The sequence below is a fragment of the Solea solea genome, chromosome 1 (genome assembly GCF_958295425.1).
Source record: "Solea solea chromosome 1, fSolSol10.1, whole genome shotgun sequence".
Classification (NCBI taxonomy): domain Eukaryota; kingdom Metazoa; phylum Chordata; class Actinopteri; order Pleuronectiformes; family Soleidae; genus Solea; species Solea solea.
In genome coordinates this window covers 32,411,949-32,437,930 of record NC_081134.1, presented here as the reverse complement: position 1 = coordinate 32,437,930, position 25,982 = coordinate 32,411,949, and the positions used below count along the sequence as shown (strand labels likewise).

General features: G+C 43.0%; 3 protein-coding genes across 4 annotated transcripts; all 3 read right to left on the bottom strand.

The window, feature by feature from the left end:
- Positions 1–28: 28 nt before the first annotated feature.
- On the bottom strand, positions 29–16,463 carry spata13 (spermatogenesis associated 13). Of its 2 annotated transcripts, XM_058639034.1 has the most exons (13): positions 15,918–16,463; positions 7,893–9,467; positions 5,227–5,685; positions 4,783–4,927; positions 4,438–4,568; positions 3,969–4,148; positions 3,288–3,467; positions 2,860–3,039; positions 2,532–2,764; positions 1,535–1,664; positions 1,047–1,422; positions 825–899; positions 29–731 (listed from the first exon to the last, which is right to left on the bottom strand). In XM_058639034.1, the coding sequence occupies exons 1-13, from the start codon at positions 15,924–15,926 to the stop codon at positions 550–552; spliced, it is 3,855 nt and encodes a 1,284-aa protein (XP_058495017.1). In that variant the 5' UTR covers positions 15,927–16,463; the 3' UTR covers positions 29–549. The 2 variants fall into 2 exon arrangements, with proteins under 2 accessions (XP_058495017.1, XP_058495025.1); XM_058639042.1 differs by lacking the exons at positions 7,893–9,467; positions 15,918–16,463 and adding an exon at positions 6,133–6,650.
- Positions 16,464–17,507: 1,044 nt separating this feature from the next.
- c1qtnf9 (C1q and TNF related 9) lies at positions 17,508–19,472 on the bottom strand. The gene is made up of 3 exons (XM_058638127.1): positions 19,127–19,472; positions 18,972–19,034; positions 17,508–18,697 (listed from the first exon to the last, which is right to left on the bottom strand). Exons 1-3 carry the CDS (start codon positions 19,311–19,313, stop codon positions 17,934–17,936), a joined length of 1,014 nt encoding a protein of 337 aa, XP_058494110.1. The 5' UTR covers positions 19,314–19,472; the 3' UTR covers positions 17,508–17,933.
- Positions 19,473–20,979: 1,507 nt separating this feature from the next.
- Positions 20,980–24,535, bottom strand: tagln3b (transgelin 3b). Its single transcript, XM_058637056.1, has 5 exons — positions 24,369–24,535; positions 23,465–23,669; positions 22,263–22,437; positions 22,081–22,183; positions 20,980–21,998 (listed from the first exon to the last, which is right to left on the bottom strand). The coding sequence occupies exons 1-5, from the start codon at positions 24,464–24,466 to the stop codon at positions 21,857–21,859; spliced, it is 723 nt and encodes a 240-aa protein (XP_058493039.1). The 5' UTR covers positions 24,467–24,535; the 3' UTR covers positions 20,980–21,856.
- Between the last annotated feature and the right edge of the window lie 1,447 nt (positions 24,536–25,982).

The following is a 25,982-nucleotide window of genomic DNA, read 5'->3' as shown; positions in this document are numbered from 1 at the left end:
TTACTTTTACAAGTGAACACGTTCTTGATTTGTTTGTACAAGCCTTTTATTTACAGTGTTAACAGGGTAGATGGACATGTTAGTCAATTTATCCTCTGGCTGTGTGTGTGTGCTCAGAGCTGACAGGCTCACAGCAAAAAAAAAAGGGTCCAGCCTTCGTGAAATAACCTACAACCATGTTTGTCAATGTAAAAGCAGAAGATGCATCGTCGTCACAATTTAGATAAAAACAAATCTTTCAGCTGGAATTAATAAAACAAAGGGGGGAGGAGGGGGGGGGGGTGGTCTCATGGGCTTTCGAGAGCAGCATTTCAAAACAAACAGACACTATTTTAACACTTTCATCATGCCCCCATACAAAGTGAAGGCACTCAACTTCAATGTGCAACTATAACAGACACGTAGAGAACGACATACACGGACAAAACTTAAAAGGTACATTCACAGACAGGAAAGAACAAGAAAAAAAACCGAGATGTTCTTAAAGTCTTTAGGACGGTTTAAACACAGAACAAAAAAACAAACATTAACAGTGAGGGAGCAAAAGCCTCATTTCCTGAAAAAGGCATTGCGAGTGATGCTGTACAACAGGTGATAAGGCTTTCGTCTCTGGGGCTCGACCAGTGTGAAAACCTGCTGCTGAGGCACGCTGGTCGGAATGGTGACGTGACGCTGGTGAAGTGGGTGGAGGTTTTGGTGGTGAGGTGGGACAGAACCGGAGTAACCAATGGCTAGAAACAGGGGGAAAGGATTAAATGAATATGGTGTGAATTAAATAGAAAACATTTAAAAACAAACAAACAAACAAACAAACAATTCCTTACATTTGATCTTCCCCTGTTTGGCTCGTCTGGCATTAACAATGGCCTGTTTTCTCTGCTCTTCGCTGATCTCCATTCCTGCCAAAATGAATGACACCTTCAGGTCAAAATATTTCCCCACACACACACCCCCATTTTCCAACAATCTATTCACCCTCTTCACCTTTTATTTGACGTCTCTTCACAGAAGCTGTTTTGTATCGAAAGGAATCTGATTCCACTCACCCATCTCCTGATCTTCTCTGACTCTGTGTCTCTCCTTGGCAAACGCTTCCAACCACCTCTGCTTGTCCTGGGCCTTCCTGCAGCACAGTGCGCACACAAACTCCAGCGTGGAGGCATGACGTAAGCGCAGAGCATTCCTCAGGGTCAGGCCCAGGTCTGGGTCCCGCCCGTCGGCCACATCCACCACCTCGGTCTGGTCCATGTCCAGCCGTCCGCGGTAGTGGAGCAGGTCTCTGCGCAGGACGTCTTTTTTACAGAAGACCAGCTGGTGGTCGAACAGGAAGAAGCTGCGCTGCTGCATTTTGCCTTGTCGGAGGACGCGGGTCAGTTCCCCAGAGTGGATCAGCTCTGAGCTTCGTTCCAGCACATCGGGTCCCTATGACGACACATTTACAATGAGGCCTTCACGCAGGGGTCAAATGATTTAAACAACGCAAAACCACAACAGGTTGGCCAAACAACCAGATTTAATATAAATAAATGATCACCTCCCAGCGCAGAATGGCCACCTGCCAGTGAGCGATGGCGTCGACACTCTCCAGACGTCTCTTCCTCTCATTTATCAGACTCGCCACGTTCTTCATCGCCTCATATGCTTTGCTCACTCCGATGAAGTCACTGCAATAAAAAAAAAAGTAATTTATGGTCACACACTGCTTCAGCCTTGAACATAGAGGTGTACTTATGACCATCATGATAATCAGGCCACCTGGATTTACTTTGATTTTATTGCTTAGTGAATGAGTGCTTCAGCCACTTTTTCCAAGATAACTTCAACTTCTGGCAGTTATTCAACCGTTTAGGAATTATGGTACTGAGAACCTGACGTCCCACATGTGTGAAGCTCTGGTGAATCTTCTGTCTGTGATTGGACGGCCGCTCCACAGAAGTCCTGAGGGGCTACCCTAATGAGAAGTAGCTGGGTTCTACTAATTTGCTTTCTGGTAGTTTTGTAATTTTCTAGATATCACAAACAGTCTAGGAGTTCTGGTAATGAGAAGTACGCATGCCAAATCCTGTCGGCGGCGACGACAGGACGGTAAGGTGATGAAGTGGTTCTAAGCTTAAAAGCAGTCAGAGGAATTCATCCACACTATAAAAGCATCTGAATCCCACACGAATAAGCAGCTGCCCTTCAAACGATCCTGACATACTGCAGATATCAGGTTATGCTGCCTTTGCTTCTTCACACCGAATCCAACACAGCTGGCATATTGTGCGATTTAAATAGCACGCATCTGATGAAGTGTAACAGCATCTGCTCACCATGTCTGCTCTCCCTCTTATCAAAGATATCAGTTTGGCTCTGTGACCATTTCTGATGCAAACTGTTATAGATTTTACTATAAAAGGTGTAAGGACTTTAGCCTTGAACAATAGGTGAGAAAGGGACTGGTGAGTGTAGAGGACTTAAGACTTTACTCTGACTAACTAACAGCAATATAAGAGAGGTGTACTGTAAATAATACATTTCCTTATGAGTACCTGTGGTGTTTGGGGGTGTATTTGAGCAGTTCTCCCAGCTGCAGCGGGTATTTGCAGATCTTCTGGACAGGCGTGAGCAGAAACCCAGCGATGGAGATGTCGATCATCTGCTGGAGGAGCCGACAGGCTTCAAAGAAGTGTTTATATCGGCCCAACTTCATGAGGCGATGCAGCTCAGCACAGGCTGCTGGATGGGTGTTACAGTACTCTGAGTAAATGGAGAAACCCTCACCCTGGGAAATAAGATCAAACATTAAAAATTAAAGAGCGACTGAATCAGTCATATGTATGAAGTAAAACACAGTGATTAAGTGTGTGTGGTCATTACGTGTAAAAGAAAACAAGAGCCTATTTCGCTGAGGTGCGGCTGGTCTTTGTTGTACTGTTTCTCCAGGTCTCTCAGAAACTGCCTCTGAAACCTGTAGATGTCCTCAATGTTGCTGAAGATGGTCTTCAACTGCAGCTCGGTAAACATCTCCGGGTGTTTACGGCACTGGCGGATGTAACCCTGAAAAGACGCATTAAAATGGTCATGTTTCTGCTAACACTTCAAATACTGGCCAACAGGAGGTGCTGGATGGAGGAGTTCAGCTTAAGATGGCTGTATATAAATTTCAGTACCCTGATTGACATTTATTTTTTGTTCACATCTTTGGTTTTCCAAATAAGAATGTTCCTCTTTGATTATAATACAGTATGCCATTTCAAATATTAAATATTTTTGAACTTTTTATACTAAAAAGCAGACAAACATACCTCACAGATGTCTTTGAGGTGTTTGATGTAGATGCGTTCAGTATTCATGATTTCCTGAACCACATTGGTTCTCATCTGCTCCTTGTGCTGAGCACTGTGCGTGTCCCTGGGACTTGGATCCTCCTGGTCTGCTACGCTCTCGACACTTTCTGCACTCGAGTCTTCCTGGTTCACTCGCACCTGAAACACAGTGGGACCTCATGAGCAGCATTCACACCAAACGATCAAGAATACGTCAAAGGCTTAAGGCCAACTTCAAGTCAGGATACATTTTTGATCCACTCTTTTGTACAAATTCATGTGACACAATGAAAGTCATCACAATAGCTACTTAAACTTCAAAAGATTCAGATCTACTCCAAATCACTATAGTAACAGAAAGGTTTAAGCTTAAACAGCTCCTGTTGGGCAGAATGGACTCAGCTGCAGGCAAACACACAGCAGATGCCTATCTGCCAATCAAATGACCTCATCATGGTAACTGCAGCCTGTCTAATTAAGAGTCAGCTGTCAATCAGCTGTGGTCACCACAGAAACCATTTGAACATCTGAGGTTTAAACCCTTCCACAAACACCGTTAAGAGGGCTGCGAGGTTTGTTTGGAGACGAGCCAATGACTTTTCTGTGCCCGCAGGAAAACAAACATGTGTCAGACACACACAGGTCAGATAGTCCACTCACCCTCACAAAGCTGGAGGGGAACCAGGCTTCTCTGTCAGCCCCCCTGCCCCACCACCAGTCCTTATGAGAGGCATCCAGGACACGGATAACATCTCCAGCCTTGAAGGCCAGTTCCTGCTCCTCCATGGTCACATGGTCCCAGAGAGCCTCAGCATACACCGTGTGGCCCGAGCTTATCCACTGAGGAAGACACACACAGATGAGATAAATATGCAATTACATGCAGGCTAAGCCCATGTCTAACATGTTAAGATTATGTCTAGACATGTGGACACTGCTGAGGTTGTCTGCTGTGCTGAACTGAGGCCAGACATCTTGAGAACACACACGCAAAAATATTTTCACATGGCTGTTCGCGAGGCATGCACACAAGATAAACGCTGCATCATAAATTTAAAGTGCATTCTTGGGGGGGAAGATGTCGAGGAGCGTTGCAACACAACAAGTGAGTCACCCTCGTCAGCCTCACCTCGTTGAGCACAGAGATCTCCACCCCTGGTTGGAGATAGGGCGTGACATCCGTGAGCTCATCAAAGCTGCCTTCCTCCTCCTCCTCGCTCACACTGTCGTCAAGTGTCACCACGCACTCAGAGATACCATCTGCAACATATATAGAGGGGCTAAAGAGCTGCAAACATTTCTGATAAGATTTGGGAGGACCCACACAACAAGCCACAGATGCATGCACACCCACATATGGCTCTGAACCAACATTTTCCTCCAACACAAGTATTAAAATTCCAAAACTTGAGTTTTTTCCCCACAAACTAGAATTTGTGATGTTGTGTCGCATAGCAGTAACGCCAGCTCTCACCGCTGAGCCCTCTGTGCAGCTTTCGTCGCCCAACGCGATCCAGCCCGATGGGGGTGCTCTGGGAAAGAGTCGGGGGGCGAAACCTAGCAGACACTGCTCTGTAGGGGGGAACCTGGTGGGAGGGGATGGGCGGCCGTGACACAGGCTACAGGGAGGACAAGAGTAGAAATCCTGAGATTTAGAAAGAGCTCAATTTCTCCAGATGAGTCACACAAACAGCACTGACAACTACATTTAGTTATTTTTTAACTATTTTTAAACTAAACTAATTTTTTTTTACTTTTTTAATATTGTTTCTTGGTTTCTTCTCTAAACTGAAACAGCCATTTTCATATATATGAAGACAGTTTGCTTGCAAAAATGAATCATTTTGGCTCTTAAAAAGTAGAAAATGTACAAGTGGACTATTGGCATTTTTTAAATTACAATGTAGAAGCAGCTCACAGAAGGAAGCAGGTCGTCCTTCTCTTCAGCATCAGGAGAAAACAGATCCACAACTCCAATCACCGAGACGGGCCGCAACCTCGTGCACAGGACATCCCCATTCATGCCACAGTTTTCAGGGCTCTCTCCATTCTCACAGGTGGTTCTATCACTGCACTCTTTATGCAACAACACATTTTCTGTCCTTTCTTCAACGTGAAGATCTGCAACTTCCTCGGGAATGGACTGTTTCCTGGACAAAAGCTGCCCGTAGTCAGAAATGGGCCGAGGTCTCGGGCGCCCACTTCTTCGCCTGGGTTTAACAGAGGATGCTTCAGTGGAAGCCCTTGCCGCGTCTGTGGGTGATGTGGGTGAATCGAGGAGGCATGTTGGGGAGATGGGCGGTGTGCTGCTGCTGGTTGTTGGAGACACTTGGTCTGTTTGGAGAAGTGCTTCTCGTAATTGTTGCTCTGACGTAACCTAGAAATGAAAAGAGGAGTGAGAGATAAAAACTCAGCATGGTTGATGATATTGCCTTTTCGAAGTTCAACAATCTGAAATGTAGAGCACAATATCTGTCGGGAGGAACATCTGTTAATCAGAAACAGAGCAGAGTGGTGCCGCGAGTCATAAACGCCCCAAGTAGAAACAAGTGTCTTGGTTGGCTCTTGACGTAGAACCACAAGAATCAGAGTGAAACTATTTCAACTGAGTTGAGCAGAATTCTCGTGAGAAACTTGATTAGTGTTTGAGAGTTCACACAGTCAGTGGCTTATCAAGCTCAAACAAGAAACTGCAACAGAAATCTCCACTATCACATGTTATCATACTGTATGTATGTCAGCAAGTACTGTATGCTCAGCGGTCAAATACTGACTAAAGGTTACTCATCTGGAATACATTTCAGTGAGTGATATTTAACCTCACCTCTTGGTTTTCTCGATCGGAGTCTGGTCCCGAGCATATACACTGGAAAGGTAGCACCATTGTGGAACACATACAAACATCGTTGTCTAAAACAAACAAATCTGATTTTTCTTCCTCATCTTCGAAGGCAAATTCTATCTCTTAAACAAAAAAAAAATATTTCTCTGCAAAAGTGTGTTTATAGTCCCATCTGTGTGGTGGTGCTGCTCCCTGTCCCGGGCCCAGTATCCGTGGTGCTGGACTTTGATCCTCTGGGTTGGAGTGGGAGGGAAAGCGGGGCAGTGGATGAACTCACTCGTGGTTTCCTACCCTCTCACAACACCACAGGACTACGGATTTGTTTTGCGCAAGGCCCACTAATCATAAACAAAGCCTAATCATTAACTCCGAGTGCTCCTTCAGTGTGCCTGTTCACATAGAACATCTGGCTTCAGCATGTGACCCTGCCTCAGCAGACACCACCAACTGGAAAAGAAAAGCAACTTTGTGCCTAGGTCACTATTTAATTGACAGCTCAGTTTTTTTTCCTTTAGCAAATATCACACTGACAAGAGAATGAGTCAAAGTTGAAGAGCACTTCATGAAATTGTAACGTAAGGCAAAGGTCAGTGCCATTCAGCTAAAAGACTGGCACCCATTAATGATCTACATGATAAGGAACAGAGGAAATCTTCCCTCTGTCTTTCAGTGATTCCTTCCTCTTTGTAGATTTGTCTTCCCAACAACTTCTAATCCAATGCTTTTGTTTGTAGCGATTAAGGCAGCTCTTGGAACATGTGCAGCTTTGCTGTATTTTAATGATGGCTGAACAATTAATCGCATATAAACAGAAATCACAAAATCACAAATGTAATTTAAATCATACTAGGAAACAACTCATATCTTTACATTTTCATCCTTTATTAAATTAAAATATAGAGGACTTCATGTGTTCACGGTGTGGCCCTCGAATATGCTCATTTCTAGTCCTGCCAATCCAGGTCACTCCCAATGTCTCTAAGCCATACATCATACAGTAGCATATCTCACTTTCACTTGCTGCTATCCTGCAGAACTATCCTCCTGTCAGACGTCACTCATCTCCACCCACGCCACCATGCACTCTCATCGTCACCTCTTTTGTGGACTGCATTTACTTTGGACAGTTCACCCCAGGTATTTAAACTCGCCCACTTTTGCTACCTCTACTCCTTGAATCTTCACTGTACCACCTGTCTCACTGTCATCACACACAGGTATTCCTCTTCTCTCCAGTGCAGACCTCCACCTCACCAGGTTCTCTTCTACCTGTCCCCTACTCTCACTACAGATAACATTATCATCTGCGAACAACATAGTTCACGGAGACTCCGGCCTGAGTTCATCCGTCAATCACCATTGCAAATAATAAAGGGCTCAGCGTGGATTCCTGCACACCTCACCACTGTCTCACTGTCCTCAAACATGTCCTGCACCACCCACACATTCTTCTCTGCCACTCCCAACTTCCTCGTAAAATACCACAGTTCCTCTCTTGGCACCCGATAATAAAATGACACCAATCTCCTTCTCTATACTTCTCCGTCAGCACTCTCAAAGCAAAAATTGCAAATGTGGTAGGCAGGAATTCATAAGCTCTGAAAAGCTGCGTCATTAAAACAGATACAAATCTATTCTGATGTCATTAGAAATGTTTACTGGCATATAAAAAACAAAATTATTTCAGTCTCCTGACAACTCCATGCACACAATTTTCCAACTCACTTAAAACTTCATCTCACCTTGTTTGGTAGCAACTTGGCCTCAATCTGCTCTTGTTGTGACGGCTCTTTTTGGCTGAGTGGTGAAGAATCACACTCTGTCACCTCTTTATAGCCATGTACTGTTGTGGATACAACGAAGATCTCATGACAAGAAGAACCAGGTGAAGTCTCTGTTCTATCTGGGAGATCCACAGAGACGGAGCTGATAAGAACCTGGTGCTGCTCTGGGTTTGTGTCACGCTCAGGGTGGCGCGTATGAACCAGTGGTGTGTGTTCGACAGACATGGCACGCACTCTGACAGGCGAAGGCCGGCGCTGGCGCTCGCTGGTTTGTAAGCAAGGCACACGACGGGAGTAGTCGTCATGGAGACGGCTCAGGGGTGACATGGGAGATGTAGGGCTGGGGGAGAGACTTTGCCTGCGCCGGACAGTTAGGTCAGTCATACTGCCTACTAGCTTCAGCATTGGCCCCTTAGTCTTTGCAGGGCTTTTTCTGCAATTGCAGGAGATGCCTCGAAGGTCCACTGAGGAGGCACTGGCTGTTCTCTGGATGTATGGTGTCCCATTTGACATGGGAGTCCTCTGAGGCTCTTCCTGAGGCGAAAGAGAACCTTGAGATGGGGCTTTGCGTCTGAATGGTGCCTTAAATATATGAAGATTTTCTGCGCTTTTGCTCATTCTGTTTGGCACCTTCATATTCATGTCTTGGTTCATGTTCTTTGTTTGAATATTCACCTTGGATGTCTGATCTGGTTTCTGAATGTCCACAGCTTCTCTCATGCCACTTTTTGCATCTCTGCCTCTCCCCGTGTCAAGTAAAGAAATGCGTCCTGCCCCGTACGCCCTCCTGATACTCCTTGATAATCGTGAGTTCCGGGTGAGAACATCTCCTTCATCATTTTCCTCCTCATCATCATACTCCTCAATGTCCAAGCCAGTTCGGCTTATTGCTGCCAATGTCTGTTCAGTACAATTTCCATTAGACAAACTGCATCCTTCTGCTGTCCTTAAATGATTCATTCCATTCTCTAGACCAGGGTCAGTTTTTGCCACAATTGCGCCACTAACCATTTCCTGATTTGACGAAACGACATGATCTTCATCGTGGTTTGTTGCCCCTCTACTCTGAATACCCTGAAGCACAGAGGAGCGGAGCTTTTTGAAAGAGTCCACCACACCCAATCCTGAGCGTCCTGACAAGGATTGAGGGGCACTGTTGTTTCTGTGGACTGATGTGGGACCGTCAGCAGTTGGACTGTGAGCAGGGACTGGGCCCTTCCTCGAGTTGGAAAAAAGCTTCATAATCCTTGATGAATAAGGCTTTCCTTCAGGTTGACCTATGACAGGGTTGGACCAAGCAGAGGAGTGGATGCTGTTCAGTTTGTTCTCGTCAGCGACGGGACCTGGAGTCACCGGCTGCTCCTGGGTTCCACATCCAGGCAGCAGATACGGGACTGCACTACTGTCACCTAGGTTATGAAATGGATATATATCACTGAGCGGTCGGCTCCGGGTCAGCGGGTCAGCCTTGGAGTTATGGAAGCATGGCAAATGTTCTTCGCTTGTTGACAAGCCTCCGTCCTGTTGTTCTGCCTGCAAAAGTAAACAGAATCATTTATTGAGCTTTGCTCGTTAACATTTGCTTTAATTAAATAAAATAAAAATGAGTGAAACAAAAAGAGCACACAATGTTCAAGGAAGGCCTTGAATTTGCTCAAAAGAACATTAGCCTGAATAAATTAGTACATGCAGTGTGCTTGAGCGTCAGCATTATCTATGCAAGTATGTTTAAGAGAACATTTTCTGGAAAGAAACACAGACTAACAGACTCAACGTAGTAAAATATCTTTCACTGAACACTATGTGCATTTGTCCTTGACTGCCATATTTCAATGTCTACAGAACACTGAGGCCCAGGTTGGGGTGGTGGCGTGCTGTGTGTATGTGTGTACGTGTGTGTGAGAGATTCAGAGCAGTGGTTAATGCAGCTGAGCCTTTGAAGTGGAAGCCTTGTGAGCATGACTAAGCAATGAAAAAAAATTGCTAATCCATTGTGATTAATGCAATAAATTGCTCCGTCTTCTCCAGATTGCCTCCATGGTGAGGTGATGTCAGGGTAAAGGGTTGTGTGATCATCAAATCAGTGAGAGTTTGACCCTTACAAGTTTGCTCCCGTTTGGTGGTTTTTACAGCAACATTTTGCCCTGTCAGAGCAGAAAAAGCACACAAATCTATGTTGTGGTTCAATGTCTTCTGTGAAATAGCGCCATTATCAAGACACAAAGTCTCTTTTAGGCCTGAACTCTTGTACTTTTGGCTCGTGTTCAGTGCTATATAATGACTATAAGATAACAAAAATCAAATATTGAATGATTAGACCAGTCTTCCAGATCTCTCAAAGCTTATTGTCCTTTCTCAAATGTGTCCTAAAACGTCACTATTTCCAGACTCTGAAAAACAACACTGCGAGTATCCACGTGTAAATTTTGCCACTGAATCAAGACAAGTTAGAATGCAAGAAACTTATCTTAATGGCCATTTTCCAGAAATAGTCAACTGAATAAGACTGTCATACAAACTGTGATGATTTACTAAAATGAAGACCCCCTTGCACTGCCAGCAAAAACAAAACAAATATATAGAGCACATAGAAATCACTTTATTGCATCTTATTCCTGAGGCATCAGCATGTTTCCCTTGCAGCATGCATGAATAAAACACAGTCATTTCCCTGTGCAGTGCTTTTTTGACTTGATGGTGATTAAGTGTTCTGATATTAAAATCATGGCACTAGTTTTAGACTACAATCGTGACACAGTAACATGCTCGTAACATGTTTCTGGAATTATGTAATACAGCATAATATAAGTAAATAAGATGTACATGTAGATATAAGCACATAGGAACATTTTAAATGTTGCATGTGCTTAACTTCTCTAATGAAGGCAATATTACAATTTTTATAATGTAATCCACTGTTCGTTTTTATACCAGTTCAGTTATTAACCACAACATTAACAATACCATTTTAAAAAGACAAGCATTTCTTAAATGAGCAACTGACTTTCTATAGATTACTTATACTGCTAAAAGTGTTAACATATTCTGTTGCCGCTTGTGTGGAAAAGGAACCAAATACCCCTGAAATATTGTGATTATAATTATTTTCAATTCAAAATATTGCGATTTCGTCAGCATCAGTGCGTCAACATACATTAAACGAGGGTTTGAATGCAGCATTGCCTCGTGTGTGCACATACAGGGAGTCGGAATGCTCCAACGCCTCCCGTCCTCATGCACGTTCAGCAGCAGATGGGCTTTCTCCGTCGAAATCAGCTGTCACTTCAACCAGCTCGCTCCATCACATTGAACACTTATGTAAACACAGAGCTGCTCCTGCCAAGCACCACTGCTGACAGACAGTAAACAGTCCCTCATGAACAATGCGCTGCTTTCAAAGCACTGCTGAATTGTCTTCTTGTCATTTCTTCATCTGCTCTGCCACAGAGAAATCGCGTTGAGTGGTAACTGGAAAAATGCCCAATCCAAAACTCTGTGTTTTCCAAGCATAAACTGGGCAGATAAAGAATTTCTCAAAGCTGAGGCATTTATTTTGGTTTTGCTAGTATCATATCATACTATCAGCGCTCCTCTCAACAGTGCTCTACTTTAAAAACACCTTTATGCTCTCTTCCCCGCACTTGGCGCTGACTGTCACAGGCTAGTTGGCGTCTACTAATACTTGGCAGAGCTGAAGTATGTGTCCTCAGCACCAAACTGAGGACACTGGCCACCATGTCACAAGAAGACAACAATGTACACAAGTGTTAAGCATGTTAGCTTGTGCGCCTGTTACCTGTGTCCCTTTTATAAGGGTTTGATGAGCAATCAATCAATCTAAGTGGCAGTGTTTTGCAATCAAAGCCGCACTCATGATGATTTAAATGTACTGCCAAGGCTCTTGTTCAGTTCAGTTAAATGTTAAAATTGTGTTAATTTCTCCAGTCAACGAAAGGAAAATATGGCAAAAAAAAAAGCTACGCAAATACAATTGCTTCGTCTACAACTATGCATACTGTAACATCCAGACAAATATTACTTACGTATACGTCAACATCACAGCCTTTGCAGATCAATTTCACAACATTAAACTTTCCGGTATATACCTTCCTGTGTCACTGATTCTCCGTCTTCCTCCTACTGAGCCATGGATGGGAGCGGCACACTGGGGCCCTGGTCCAGAGTTAATTAAGAGCTAAGGGAGGAGTTCCCCCCCCCACACACATGGCAGCCAGCTGGAGCCAGCCTCAGATTAGACTCCCAGAGATGAGGATGTGCATGCACCAAGATACATAAACATGTGTATAAAGGCTAAAGGTATGCACTCCAATAACACAGTGGCGAATACTTGGAGCATCCTCTCAAATAGTGCGAGTGTGTGCATGTGCAGAACTGAACAGGGAGTAAAGGTGCTTAAATCACAGACTCCCTTCCTGTTTTGTTAGAAGCTTGTGCAGTTACATAATCAATCTTATATGCAAAGAGATAGGTAACCTCCTGGCCACAGTTCACCTCTGCAGAGGTATGTCCTGCCTGAGGCCAGGATAAACATCATTAGGCCAAAATGAACCAAGCATTGAATTCAAAGACCACCAGACAGAGAGCATCAAGGAAAGACCAGATCTTCTTTCATTTTCCTTTGTCTAGCTTAACTCAGAGACACACAGTTGCCCTGGAGCAACATCGCCATTCCTTTTTAAGCCGTCACTTTACCAGTTGCTTTTTTTGTCTTGACGGATAAAGGCTGAGAAAAGACGATTCGCTCAGATTTCCTAACACCACTACACAGTGTGCCCAGTCAGTGTCTGTGTGAGCATTAGTTACACGTAATCACCCCCTGTACCACGTGCGTCAACACAGGTACCACAGTTGCTTTTGTGAACCAGAAAGGATGTTGGTTCTTTTAGTTCGCATAGCTTTCGTTTTCAAAATGCCACTTTGGCTGGGTCTGTCTGTTTGGGTTTGTCACCATGGAGCATTTCAACTGATGGCAGAAAGGATGGAAGTCTATGGTAAAATGAACCTACTTATCACTTGAGTTAACATTTTCCAGTTGTGCTTATGGTCTCAATCGTGATTTTGTAAATTATGTTCCAATTTGGAGGAAAATGGACAATAAAATACAGCACAGTCTGTGAAACTTCCTGTCTCAAAGAGTGAAATGGTGCCCGTCAAATTTACAAATCTCTTGGCTTCACAAGGGGAGTTTGTTTTGCACCTGGAAGACTACATCCATTTTTAGGTTTTGGGGTTAATGGTGTCATAAGACTAGATGGCAGCATCCTTAAAGCCTTACATATATAAAAAGCTGTTCAAATGTCTGTGCTCTACACAGCAAATGTCACATGCTGGACTTTTAAAGTACAAAGTGGCTGAAAGTGGCTGGCTCATATTATTATCCATATTAAAATATTCTTATTCTTCACGCTTGCATGCAAGCTTTACACGCTTTTTATTGTTTTTAAGTGTCAGCATGTGGAAGTGGGAGTGTGTGTGTGTGTGTGTGTCTTCCTTCCCAGTTATAATCTGATTAGCAGAGATTTACCAGTCTGTGTTCAGGACTGGTTTCATCTGCACATGATAGCCTAATCAGGGAGACAACCAGGCTATTCAGTGCTGACTGAGAGTGACACCAGAAGCCAAAAACAGCCCACCAGGACTTGGCTGTAGGGGGGAACAACATAGCCTGAGTGTGTAATGTGGTTTCAGGATGAAAATTAGATAAATATTAGAACTGTAGCAAGAAAGCTCATGAGGAGCACATCAACTGTTGTGGAACAGCACTGCACAAAAAGATCCTGTCCTGGATCAGGCGAGCACATAAGCACTTCCTGGTTAAATTCTCATATTTTGCCCATGACCCCGGGTTCACATTATTTGATAACGCAAGGCACGAGGATTACGTGAGATGCCACGCCCCTTTTCTATCGAGCGTGGGAAGTGTGGTCACAAGCCAGACTAAGGAGTGTCTCCACTCTAACACAGGCAGCCTTTCACTCACCTGCTCTCATCTGAACTGTCACAGAGACATACGACAAGAAATCAAACACCGCGGTGAACAATGCTTGGCAGAACAATGCAGTCTCGCCACTCAATCGTTCACAATGTAACCCGACTGCTCCACAACAATAATCAAAAGGCCAATTCGTCGATATTCATTCTATGAACACAAAACCTCTGAAGAATCCAAATTGACCAATATGACACAGAAGTCTGTGAGCAGCTGAGACAGTTTCCCATTGGCATTTAATCTTGGAAGGAGTTTATACTCCTACTCCAATTATCTAAAAGCACTTGACAACTAGAGAAAGTACTTAGAGAGTAGAAACATCTGCCAAGGCCATTCACTTTCCCACAGTGTCAATGCATTTTTTTTTTTTCATTTATCAGAAAAAGAGAACTTCCTTGGTGCCTTTTTTTAACCTTTCAAAGTTTTAAAGTAACAACTCCTTGCTTCTCCAATGGACTGAAGTTTCAAAAGGAATTAAAGCAAAGCAGATTAGGTAAATTAACTACAGAAACAAAAGGTGTAGGTGTTATACATTTTGTGTATGAGATGAGAATAACCAGTCTTAGCTGTAGAGACAATGGTACAATGGTACAGATGTCTCATTGTGCGTCACTGATCTCTCTCTCTTGGTGTGTGTGTGTGTTCTTAATTTTGGTTTTTTTAAGTGTTGTCTTGGGTAATGTGGCTGTACTGTTTTTATTTCCTTTCCCAGCCGTTAGTCTGCAATAAAGTATAAATAACAACTGTAGAGAAGAGAAAGCAGCCTCGTGAACGGTATTGCACAGTTGTTAATCCTGTTAAAAGGTACTTTTGTAGCACTATAAAGCAAACGACTGACATACAAGGAAGGGACTGTTTATTACTGATGGTGCACACACCACAATTTACTCCGAGCTTTTAAAGTCTATCGTGGGAGAAATGGAAACAGGTTAATTAAGTCAGAGTAAGTTGTTCTAATGACTGCAGACTACGTTAGTACCAGCGAGAAATAAAATAGTCCCTGAAAACAATAAGCTCAGAAAAAGGGATTACAGCGAGTAGTTTTCCAAGCTCATAAAGAACCTGGGGTTCAAACTGCTTATTTATTTCTGCATTAATTAACTTTCTTTGGCCATAAAGCTCTTTGTAGTTGCTGCCCCCAACCCCTCCTTCACCAACTCCCAGCACAGCCTGGCATCTCCCACATCACTATAACAACCACGGCTGTAATGCACCACAATAACCCCCACCGGTCCCATTTTAACCTACAACACAAGGGCGGATATCACCGCAACTGCAAGTGTGAGCGGATGATATTAATCATTCAAACAGTTTTATTACAACAACGGCACAATGTTATGAATCTAATTGTTTATTGGTACACACACACACAATTTTAGGTTGTTTTGTTTAACCTGTCTTTTAAACTAATGATTAGAGGTCAATTGATATGGCTCATTTAGGATACTTTTGGTATATACATTTGGCTTTCCTTTCCTTAACCCCTCACAGTAACAGTTTTATAATAACAAATAATACATACAAAATTTATAAACTTTATCCAAGCTGCACCTACACAGTGCACTTAAATATTCTCAATAATAAACAATGTGTATACGAAATATTAAATACACAAAGAACCTGAAATTTGCCTTTAATAATAACTTGGATTTGAAACAAATCAATAGTGTACTTTGGAGCAATCCTGGAAAGCGTGACAATGAATATAAATGTGTAACTGATGGTTATAGGATTAATATGATATTGATTGACCACTAATTCAAATACATTTTAAGTACAAAATAACAATTCTATCAACGTATTTTTGTAGACATTATCACCACTTTTAGTGAGTCATTGGCAGCTCTGTGGCTCTTTACCCTGTTTTTGATACTGATTTTAATTGTTCAATGTTTCCTGGATACTGGAATATGTCCCATCCATTCATCTACCTAAGCATTAAACACAGATAAAACGATAAAAGTTGTGCTCACCCTGCTCATAATCGCTGATGTTGTCCTCCTCACATCAACAGAGCAGCTGTTTGTGTTCAGCCATAGTGAAGACGTCTGTGTTTCTCCCACGACTCTCTGTCCTCTTGTCGCCAAAACATGTCGGAAGAGGAAACGCAAACAAGTGCGCAGCCTGTGCTAACTAGCTGTTACCCCGCAACATATTGCGACAAATAGCTGGCTTCTTGGACACACTGGGGCTAGCAACTTGAGCTAGCTCACGGGCTCTCGCGGAGAAACTTCTCTCCCAGTTGCGCAAGCTCCGCGGTTTGTAATTTCCCTTTCGCCGACCGGCAAAACCTGTTGTTTAGTCAAACAAGCGCAGAGGATTCGTGCTCATTAGTGTCCTATCTTCCGCGTTTTCTCGAGAAAAAGCCGTGGGTTTCCTTGTGTTTCCAGTTAAAGAAGAAGGTCCGAAACACTCGAGCATCTTTAATGCACTTGTTGCAGTGTTTGCAAAGGGGGGCGGGGCCTAGAGAGGTTACGATAGAGGTGAGTGGATGACCACAGCGTGACCAGTCTCCTGACAGCCAATGACAGCTCAGGAGATTAGTCCTTGACCGGGCGGCCACGCCCACTGTGGAACGTGCTCCATTGAAGACGAAGAAGAAGAAAAAACAACAGGTTAAGACGAGACAATACAGCTCGTCCTCACTTCCTGCGCGTCTTGGAGACAAAAAAAGACTGGGCATTCCAGTTGTCTCCCACGTGTCACGTCTCTGTGACATCACGCCTTAATGTTTTGGATATTTCTGTTGAGCAATGCCCATCCCAAAATACCAGGAAGACAGCATGATTTAAAGAGTGCTGCTGGTCTTTACTGTCAGACAAACAGACAAGAAGACACTCAGAAAGAAAACATGACACATGTAAGTGACATATGTGTGTATGTATGAACACACTCACACACACACACACGTTTTGTACCAAAGTGAGGACATAATGTATACACTAACCTCTTATAACCTTAACCATCTCTCAACCATCTCAAGTGCCTTACCCTAAACCTAATTCTAACCCTAACCCTAGAACCAGGTCTTAATCCACAAAAAAGTCTGTTGAAGTTGTGTGGACCAGCCGAAATGTCCTCACAAAGATAGGTTTGTTTGACAATTGGTCCACACAGCCTACTACAGACATGTACACACACGTACTTGTATTTGTTACCTCTGGCATAAACAGTGAGCTTACCAGGACCCCATGGAGACCAAGACCTGGGATCAATGAGGCAGAACTTCAGTTTTTGAAGAATTGGTTTAAGTTTAGGGCTAGGTTAAGGTTAGGATAAGGCATTGACTGGTTAGGGTTAAGGTTTGTTTAGGCTGTCAGTCAGTGCAGTGTCCTAAGAAGAATAGCTGCACAAACCTGTGTGTGTCATAGTATCTGTGAAGACATTTAAAGGGCTCCTGAAGGTAAAGACATTTCAGGATTAGGTATTAGGTATTTAGGGAATGAAGATAGGGAATGCATTTATGTCTATTAGTGTCCTCACTAAGAATGCTCTACAATAATATGTGTGTGTGAGTGTGCACATATACATACATTCATACATTCATACATTCATACACAGACTTATTTTGTTATTGGCATTTTAATGACATGTGTTTCTCAGTTATAGTCAAAATGTTACTCACAGTTTGAGCTCATGAATATTTATGACAATTATTCATCTGTAATAAGAGCAAAACATATTCCATATATTCTGCTACATTCACAGTCTATGCACAAATCTGAATATACAGTAGGCCTCAGATGTTTGAAGTTCAGGAAGCTCTGGAATATTTATAATTTTCCACTTCTTAAATGTGACAATATAGTAAATAAAATAAATCCAATGTTTGAGGTTTGGGAAACACTGGATTTAACACAGCATTTCCTGCATGTTATGAACCAAACCACTAATCAAATAAATCAAAAACAATATTTAGTTGTTGTCTACATATACATGCATATATACAATCTAGGCTACATTCCATATAAATGTGTATATACTAAAAACTATTGTGCTGCAAAGATTAAAAATCCAGAGAAGGTCGTGTCATCATCTTCGTCAGCGAAGAGCCCGTTGAACAGCTCTCCTCCAGCCACCTGCAACCACACCTTATCACCCACCTCCAGGTGCAGCACAGCGCCCCCTGAGGCCTGGTCCTCGCTGCTCTGATAGTTGTCCATGGTGTGGATGATCCTCACGCCGTTCTTCATGAGAACCACCTTTACGTTTCTGGAGAACACGGTGATGTGGTAGGTGAAATAGTAGGCGCCCGTTACAGCGCACGTGAACCTCCCCGTTTGTGGGTCGTAGTGATTCTGCTGGTTGTAAATGATCTTGTCAAAGCGGATCGGTGCACTGGCTGCTGGGAGTTTAGTCACCGCCGTGAGTCCCACAGAAAAAGCACTCTTATACAAAACAGACAAGTCTCCCTTCTCACCCTTATCGCCCTGTTCCCCTTGAGGTCCCCTTTCCCCGCGATACCCAATGTTGCCCTTGTGACCTGGGACACCCATGTCCCCCTTAGGACCTGGCCTACCAGAGGGGCCCTGTGGTCCCTGAATTCCCCTGTCACCTCTAAGACCAATCTCTCCCTTTAGACCCTCTGGCCCCAGATCACCTTTAGGCCCTTGAGGTCCAGGCAGTCCAAGCTCTCCCTTATTTCCTTTCAGACCCAAGGGTCCTTGGACGCCTTGGGGTCCCAATTTCCCAGGAGGGCCCCGTTCTCCATTATCTCCCCTTTTTCCTTTGAGCCCCACTGGGCCAACGGTACCTGGAAATGACACACATGTTTATGATTTATAAATACAACATCATCATATCTACCTACCTACCGTTCTTCATGACTGTACTTAAGTACTAAAATTCTGTCGCTGTACTTTACTGGAGTATTTTTTTCCTCTTACTTCTACTTGTACTTCACTGCATATTTTAGACGAGTTTAATACTTTTACTCCAATACATTTTTCATGTTTTGTGAAATCTATCTATCTATCTATCTATCTATCTATCTATCTATCTATCTATCAGTATTGTCAGGTACTTACCAGGTTCCCCTTTGTCTCCCTTGTGTCCATTACTGCCTGCTGGACCAGCTGGACCCCTTTCACCTTTTCGTGGATGATTGATAATCATAGTGTAAGTGTTATAAAAATGTGAAGTTGAAGGTTAAGACGTTGTGGTGGAATCTCTTTAAACTCACCTCCATCACCTTTGTCACCTCTCATTCCATCCCGTCCATCTCTACCGGGGCTGCCATTGTGCCCGGGGTCCCCCGGTATGCCAGGGTGTCCGCAAACACACGGTTTTGTTTGGGCTTGTTCCTGCGCAACACACCAGACCACCAACAGAAGGAGCAAAAGGGCAACCCTGAACATGATCTGCAGCATTGTCTGTCTCAAAAAGAACCCTCTAAAATCCCTCAATGCAAAAGCGTTTGCACTCAAAGTTAAAGCAAGGGCACAATAAGCGTCGTGACCAGGTGCCGCAGTTTATCCTCAAAGAGTCGAGAGGCAGTGGAACAAAACACGACAAGCAAAAGAACACGAATAAGATGGACAAGAACTTTGGACGAGGCTGACGTCAGTTCTGTCTCAGCCGTCTCATTGGTCTGTGTTTTCCGGCTTACTTATTGAGTGTGTGTCGGTTAGACATCTGGACACTTTGCCAGTTTGGTCGAGGCTAATAATAAGCTGAGTCAAAGTGTATGTGAGGGGTCAGACGTGCGAAAAGGTCAAAAAGTAGTTTCTCATGTTTTACCTTCCTGTACAGAGAAAAAAAGGCTTGAGCCAATGATTATTACAGGCTGTCACAGCAGGATGCTTCATTTTCAAGGTGTTTTACACTGAATGTCTTATTCATCCATTCATCACTGTGATGATGCTGCATCAGGATTAGTCAGACGTTCAGTTTCTCGCTCTACGACACTTGACAGAAATAAAATCCGGCATTTTAATGTGCTCTCTTTACAACAACGAGTTTTAGGGCCAAACTGAAGGTTGTTTTTATATGAATCTTTTGAGAATAAAGTCATAATATTATGAGAATAAAGTTGTAATATTATAAGAAAAAAGTCTTAATCTTTCGAGAATAAAGTCATAGTTATTATTCAAGCAAAATCTCAGAGGATCAGCTGCAAACCTGTGTCAAGATGAGAAACACGAAGCATTTTGTGAAGTTACATTTTGATTGGGGGCTTCACAAATAAAGAAAAAGCTTTATATTTTTCTCACATCAGCGCCACATTATCTTTAGCATCAGAGACTTTGAAAAGATTGTGAATGAAACTGAGTCTGTTTGGAAGAAAGAATCACACAAGACTTGGAGAAAATCATCTCTTTTGTGGACTGGAGGAGGAAATGTCTGGTAGTGGTCGACTGCAAGGATAACGCTGGTTACATCTGCGTGCTGCTGCTATTTAATAATAATCTCTTCTCTTTGGCCCTAACACTCCGTCGTACTTTACTTGCTGGATGCTAATGAAATGTTAATTCATGCATGCTTTTCTCATGTGTCCCTTCAAAATGTCAACACGAGTGACCCCATAAACTGGATCGCTGACATCAAACGTGACCTTTCATGGTCTGGAGCTCAGCTCGCTCTTACCAGAGTGACTTTGACAAACATTTCTGCTCACCTCGCAGATGTTGAAAAAACAAATTTCATGTTAAAAGCAGGTATAAAGCTGTATGGATGAAAATCAAGTGTCCAGTCACTTTTAAGTGGAAGTTTTTGTGGCTCTTCATTGCAGAAAAAAGGCAAGCGTACAGATGTTAGATTAACCATTAAACAGCCAGACTTAATACCTTACTCAAGGTCACTTCAGAGAGCCAGAGGTGATCTGGCTTCAGTAAAGCCTCTCTGGTTGATGAACTGTCATTATTAAGCCACACTGCTGCCTCTTTATTAGATTGTGTGTACAGTGAGTAGAGGCGGGAGGGATGGGCACATCATGGGAGGAGCTGGAACACTAAATCAAGATAGTAAGTAAACACCAGACACCCGTGAGTCCCCAGCTCTCAAGACACACCGTGTTTTACACAGACACCATGTGAATACTGTATATGCTCACTTTATTTATTTTTTATACATAATTCCTCTCACAAGCCTCCAGATATAAATATATTCAAAAATATAAACATGACAATACATAAATGTGCACATTCAAGCAATGTCTTCACACTGTCATACATGTTGGCTACTGCACATGGGGTTTTGCACAAAACGGACACGTTACGGAACGACGTCAACTCACAAATAACTCAAAACTCATTTGTAACTTGAGGCCAATGTATCAGGACCCGGTCTCTCTAGTCCCAAAAACCAGGCACAAACGTGAGGTTGATTTGGTTACAGAGGATACTGCGACGAGTCTTCAGACAGGACGGTGGAGACGTCGTCAGAGTTTTCGTTAAGTTTAAGGCTAAAATAATGACAGAGTAACAGGAAAAAAATGGCTGAAACGATGACTAACGATGTAAAGAATATGTACATACAAATCATTAGCATACAACATGCTCTAACAGCGGCGGACAGTATTCAGATTTAAAGTATGTATAACACGGATGGCTTGTTTCTGTGAGGACATTTAAATCTACAGTTTTCCCGTAAGACTACAGTGATGTTGAATGACGCTAAGTTCCACATACTAAAGTGAATAGAGAAAGTCGGGAAACAGTCAACAAAGTTAGGCGGCGGAAAGGAAGACGGCTTGAAGAAGGCGATCTACAGCATCTGACATCATTATTTTAAGATGTGGATTTGAACACAGTCTGGGAAAAGCAGCAATTCCAGGGAGGTTGAGGTTAACATGGCAGGTGCTACAAAGGACAGGAAGGGGGTTTTTTTTGGGGTGGGGGGGGGCTACAACACTCGGTGGTATTAGTAGAAAATAAGGTGTGGAAGCAGAGGAGCGAGTTAGGCAGGAAGTGGTCTACATGATCTGACGGTGCATACCGTAGCCCGTCATACCAGCCTGAGAAGCACCGCGATTGCTGCCCATCTGAAGACCGATCAGACTCTGTCCTTGGCGCAACTGCTCGTCGGTGAACTCCCGTCGATAGCCCTGGGCTTTCCTGCAGATTTTAGACAATGAAAATGTGAGGAATAGGAAATAAAGTTTACAACACAATTATGTTCTGTCGTCTTTGTTTTTACCTATTGAACCAGTCTCTGTCCCCTCTGTAATGACCATCGTCCTTAGTGACCGCCACACTCCCAAGAGCCATGAGAGTCCTTTGCACTGCAGCCATGTCCTTACCTGTGGCCAAAGTAAAAGAGGTTTATGAATGTAGTGATGACTGCTTACCTCTGCAGAAGATACTGTGAGATGTCTTTACCCTCCCACAGGTCCACGGTTTGAAAGATGTCAGTGGTTGTCACTCCATACGCTTCTGCTGCTTGCAGGAAGTGAGAGATCTTCTCCATTTGCTTGAAGGCCATTTGAGTTTCTGGAATCTTCTTGATCGGTTCCTTTCCCCTTGCATGCAGGCTGTTGATAAGTCTGCAGAGGATCTGGACAAAGACAAAGGGGAATGGGGAAAAACTGAAGCCAAGGTTTTATTGTCGACAGCTCAGATCTGAGGAGAACTGAGACAGCGGCTAACATCTGCAAAGTTAAGGCATCATCGCAGGTTCTGGCGAGCAGCGTGCCAGCTCTGATACACACAGTATAGGTAGTAAGACTTGAGAGAGCGTATCCGGTCCAGATGCCTGGCGGCCTTGGTATCTAGGGAGGGAACCTTGAAAGGCGCCTAGTTTGGGTCTTATCCTAAATTATGTGAGAAATTAAACTTAAAGATGGCTGAAGATTTAAGGTTTAAAAAATTGGAGTTGCGCTAATTGTGCAAAAGTCACATAATAGACTGTTGTTCTTTAATTTTGTTCCTAAAAACGAGCGGAGCTAACTCTGTGGCGTATACGGGGTTATATGGTTGTATAGTTGGGGAAAATGAAAATACAGAATTGTCTGTAGTTTGTGCTGGAAAGAAATTATACAAGGCACTCTATACTGCACATTCTCTGTTTAAAGCAGCCTAAATGCTCTGTGTTCTAAGGGTTAATACAATTTAAGTCACACAATGGCCACACCTACTGGCAAAGCTTGAACATACACATTTTTCCAGTCTGCCCTTCTTCCTTTATCATTATAAAAAACATTTATTAGAGTAATTAATGTAATGCCAGGAGAAATTACAGACACACTCACAGAGTCACAAATGTTAGGAATTCAAACTTCAGTGTCTGCTACAAATATTAATCCAGTAAAATGGAACATAGACTTCTTTTTATCTATCAATAACTCCTCTGCTTCAGCTGATATTTGTCTTGCATTACACTTCAATAATGACTAGGCACATGAATGTGTCTGCTTATTTTATGACCCCCTCATGTGGAGGATAAATCAGTAAAAGATGATGATGATAAATGATAGTCTCTTTAAATCTAACGGAGTTGTTTGGTCTGCACTGATGCACTTTAAATTATTCATATATATGTAACAGCAGCTGCAATATTAAGAAGAGTCTCTGCAGCCACTCACCGTTCCATCCATCAGCCACTTCTGGAAGTTCTGTTTGCCCGACTGTGGTCTCTCCATGTTTCCTCCACACTGTGCCACGATCCAGTCCACCAGCTTCTGCTCCAGGTCGGGGTCGTACTTCTGGTCGATCTTCTCCTGCACCTCCCGGCTCAGGCCATAGCTGGGCCCCCTGTTCGCCATGGCAGCTTCAGCGACACGAGCAGACCTACAGAGAACAATAATGAGATGCTGAAACTGCACAATTCTGACAAAAAAAACAACAACAGGAGAATGAATTAAGAAGAATAGAAACAACAATAATAAACTATTGTATTCTCTAAATAATAAAAAACAAACAAAAAGCCAGGATGTCCACCTGTCTCTCTCTAGCTATAGAAGCATCTTTGGAGGCTGTGGTGAGAGAGAAGGGTGTGGTCTCTGGCAGCTGTCCCGAGCAGGGACAAGCCCCCTCTTATTGCTATGGTAACAATTAAAACCGTTTCCGGCAGCCTGGTTCCATGTGATAACTGTTTAACCTACACTAGGCATAAGTCACAAGGACAAACATTAAATAATCAGATATCCTTTTTAAATAAAGTTTAAACCTCTTGCAGTGGAGACCACACAGTTGTACTATATTTAGCTCTGCGTTAATTAAATTACGTCAGTCTTCTTTGCCGCATATAAAGCTCATTCTGTCCCTTGTTTTGCTTTTGTAAAAATCAAATCAAACAAATTCCAAAATGAAGTAGCGACAATAAATAATGTCGCGTCACGACGCTTTCTGCAACGTGAGCGTTTTTACAAAAACCCAAAAAAGCAACTGCGCAAATCTCAACAAAGCAGCTACTGCGACACAAATGCACATTTAAATATGTTTCCATAAAAACACAACACATGAATAAAGATTCAGATGTTCACTCACTGCAGAGGAGAGCGCGGTGAGAGTGATCCGGCAGCACCGTGAGCTGTGGAGGGATGAGGAGGATGAGGAGGATGAGGATGCTGCTCTGAAGCGTCCATGAAGCGCAGCACAGGCCAGCCTGGTCTCACTGTGTCCGTGTGTGTGCGTGCGAGGAGAGAGTGGCTCGTTTTATATGCCAGCTCGTCCAGGAGGAGTCCCGAGAGACAGCCAACACTTACACAGTATGTGACCTGACACCGGTGCCGGACAGTGCATGGTCAGTGAAGTGCAGGCTCAGGTGGAGGCAGCAGGAAGTGACCCCCACTCAGCAACACACATAATAATGCAATGTTGTTGTTTTTTAACTGAGCTTTAAAAATAAGTTTTTTGTGATTTGAAGTCAAGTGGACTTTATCCATAAATGCCAACCCCTTAATAGAGACTTTGCATTTATTAAGCACTGTATATAAAGCTTGATTTTAATTTATATTGTGTGTTCATTTGTTTTTATTCTTTATTTAGAGTTTGTTGTGTTGTATATTTTTGGTTCATTAAAAAATAAAACTTTTTGCCTCTTCATTATCCAAGACTGCTAGTGTACCTGCTAATGTACACAGTTTAAATTACTATTAATTACATATAATGAAAGTTGTCATGTTAATGTATGAAGGTTGTGACAAATTAACATTCTGGGAACCAAAAGAGAATGTTCTCTAAAGGTTGTATAAATGTTGTGACATAAGTAGTAACGGAAACGTTCTGGGAACCTTTAGAGAACATTCTCACAAGGTTGTATGAAGGTTGTAGAAAAGTAACGTTAGGGGACCGTTCTGGGAACCAAAAGAGAATATTCTATAAAGGTTGTATGAAGGTTGTGACACAGAAATATTCTTGGAACATTCTGAGAACCAAAAGAGAACGTTCTCTAAAGGTTCAGAGATGGTCTTCTGCAGACCTTGGTTGTCATTTTAGATGTATTTTTGAAAGCGTCTGACAATTCTCCTCCAACTTCTGGCATCAACGTGGCATTTTCACCTAGGGAACTCCTACTCCCTGGATATCGTTTAATTTTTGGACCATTCCCAGTAAACCCTTGAACAGTTCCTGAAATACTCAGACCAGCACGTCTGGCTCCAACAACTTTTTTTTTTGTAAAGAAAAAGTCAGGACACTGAAAGAGCATTTCCTGGTAAACGACGACACAAGTTAAAACAAATCTAGTTTTAGGAAGAGGAGCATCACGTGCCTTTTTACGACATCTCTACAGCTTGCACTACAAATGTCACACTGTATGAACCCATAAATTTTGATAGTAGTTTTGACACAGAAATGGTTTGAACAGATAGCTTAACCATAAGTTAAAGGTCAAAGCCGCAGTTAAGCAGACATGACAGAGTTAAGTGGTCGGCTCCGCCCCATTGAGCACAGTGCAGCGAGTGGTCAATTACATGTTAATAATCAACAGTCCAGTGGCTCCATTCAGCAGGCCTCTCTACAGGCTGGCAGGTACAGGGAGTCATGTAACAGAATGTCCAAACTTCACATGACTGTAACCTACAACCCGGAATGATTTTTGACTCACTGTATGAAGATAAAATTCATTCTGATATCATCTATCCGTTTAAATAACCAAAA